Source organism: Haliaeetus leucocephalus, unplaced genomic scaffold, assembly GCF_000737465.1.
Source record: "Haliaeetus leucocephalus isolate CR32 unplaced genomic scaffold, Haliaeetus_leucocephalus-4.0 Scaffold245, whole genome shotgun sequence".
Taxonomy (NCBI): domain Eukaryota; kingdom Metazoa; phylum Chordata; class Aves; order Accipitriformes; family Accipitridae; genus Haliaeetus; species Haliaeetus leucocephalus.
The window spans coordinates 315,463-317,630 of NW_010972681.1; the positions used below are offsets into that span (position 1 = coordinate 315,463).

At 70.2% G+C, this 2,168-nt stretch overlaps 1 protein-coding gene across 1 annotated transcript in view; it reads left to right on the plus strand.

Moving 5' to 3' along the window:
* LOC104832350 (rho-related BTB domain-containing protein 2-like) overlaps positions 1–2,168 on the plus strand; it is an 8,565-nt gene that overhangs the window by 4,199 nt on the left and 2,198 nt on the right. Inside the window, 3 exon segments of the mRNA XM_010568483.1 lie at positions 1,328–1,513; positions 1,625–2,162; positions 2,164–2,168. The exon segment at positions 2,164–2,168 is cut by the window's right edge and continues 404 nt beyond it. Of these exon segments, the coding sequence (XP_010566785.1) occupies positions 1,328–1,513; positions 1,625–2,162; positions 2,164–2,168 (729 nt within the window).

Below are 2,168 nucleotides of genomic sequence, written 5' to 3' on the forward strand. Positions count from 1 at the left end.
CCCCCCCCCGTGGGCAGGGGGACGCCGGTGCTCGTGGCTTCCCTGGGGGGCAGCCAGCACCAGGCATGCCGGGGCTGACCTGTTTGGGGAGGGGGGGGGGGGTCTGGGGTGCTGGGACCCTTCCCTTGGGAGTGCTGGCCTGGCAGCAGGAGATGCCCCTGGGCCATGGCCAAATGGTCACCACACCCCCAGCCCCCCCACGCTCCCTGTGCTGTAAACACCCCCCTTCCTCGTGGCCACTGGCACGTCCATGCTCTTATCGCCTGCCACACCATGCCAGCACGGCTCGGCACACTCTAACCTCCTGTCCGCACTGCCTGGGGCCAGGGGCCAGGGCACTGGCCGCAGGGTGGGGGCAACCCTGGCTGGGGGGGATGTGGGGGGCTGCCCCAGCCACGGGTGCCCAAGGTGCTTGGTGTTGCCTGCCCCGCTGGGACTGCTGGCTTTAACCCCACAGGGCGGTGAGTGCTGGGTCCCAGCCTGGGGCCAACATCACCTGCGGGTGAGCGGCAGCTCCTGTGCTGGCCGGGGGCCCGCGAGAGGCGGCGGGTGGCATCTATCTTGGTCCCTGACACGGGCCCGGCTCCAAATGCGCCTCCTGGTCACGTCTCGGCAAGGCGCAGACTAAAAACAAACCAGGTCTGGGGCCACGTGGCTGTTCCCGGCCGCCTTATAAGGTCCCCGGGGGCTTTGGGGACCTGGGTGCTGCTGGCACCTCCCGCACGTCTCCTGTCACCTTGCCCAGGGAGGCTCCCCCGAGGCACTGGCAGTGCCGGCGTAGGGCTGGGACGATGGCGGTAGTGTGACAGCCCCATGCCGGGCACAGGGAAGGGGCTTGGGGTGTCCAGGCAGGGTCAGTCCCTGCAGCCCTGCCTGTGCCAGGGGCCGGCACACGCTCCGGCACTCACCGGGCCGCTGTCCGTGGGCCCCTCCTTGCACCCGCTTGTGCTTGGCTGCTGCCCTGGTGCTCTGCAGGGTGTTTCTGGGGCCCTGTGCCGTACCCGAGCTGGGGCAGCCCTTGACTTGGCTGACCATGGTGACCTAGAGCCGGGTGCCCTCGGCTCCCTCCTTGGTCTTGGCTGTTCCCGTGCGCAGCCATGGGGCTCTCGGGGGCCATCAGGCTCCCCGGGTCTGTGGGGCAGAGCTCTGCCGGGGTAGGTGGGGGGTCCCAGGCTGTGTGTCCCTGGACAGGTATGGGACCCCAGTGCCATTCCCTGAGCAAGGTGGGGTGCAGAGGGTGGCTTGGGGATGCAGGGTGACAGTGGGTCACGCAGGGACAGGGCTGCCCTCACCCTCTTCTTCGTCCTCCTCCTCCTCCTGGCCACAGGTCAGATGTGGTCGTGCTCTGCTTCTCACTGGCGAACCCCAACTCCCTGCGCCACGTGAAGACGATGTGGTACCCTGAGATCAAGCACTTCTGCCCCCGGACGCCCATCGTGCTGGTGGGGTGCCAGCTGGACCTGCGCTATGCCGACCTGGAGGCCGTCAACCGGGCCCGGCGCCCCTTGGCCAAGTGAGGCTGCCGCACCGGGCGGGTGGGGGTTGGCGGGGCCGGGGGGCCGGCCGGGGACCAGGGCCCCTCTGTGCGCGGTGACACAGCCCCACTCTCCCCCTCCCCCCCCAGGCCCATCAAGCCCACGGACATCCTGCCCCCGGAGCGGGGCCACGAGGTGGCCAAGGAGCTGGGGGTACCCTACTACGAGACCAGTGTGGTGGCCCAGTTCGGCATCAAGGACGTCTTCGACAACGCCATCCGGGCCGCTCTCATCTCCCGCCGGCACCTCCAGTTCTGGAAGTCCCACCTGAAGAAGATGCAGCGGCCGCTGCTGCAGGCCCCCTTCCTGCCCCCCAAGCCCCCACCGCCTGTCATCCAGGTCCCCGACCCACCGGCAAGCCGTGGCTGGGGCCCCGCCGCCCTCTTCTGCACCCCGCTCTGCGCCGATGTCGTCTTCCAGCTGCAGGGCGGCCAGCGGGTCTTCGCCCACCGCGTCTACCTGGCCACCTCCTGCTCCAAGTTCTACGACCTCTTCACCCTGGAGGGGCCGCGGGGGGGGGCCAAGGAGCCGGCCGCCCGCACCAAGAGCCTGGATGGGGAGCGGGGGGCCCTGGCCGAGGGGGCGCGCGCCCCGCTGCGGACTTCGCAGAGCGATGATGCCCTGCGGCCGACG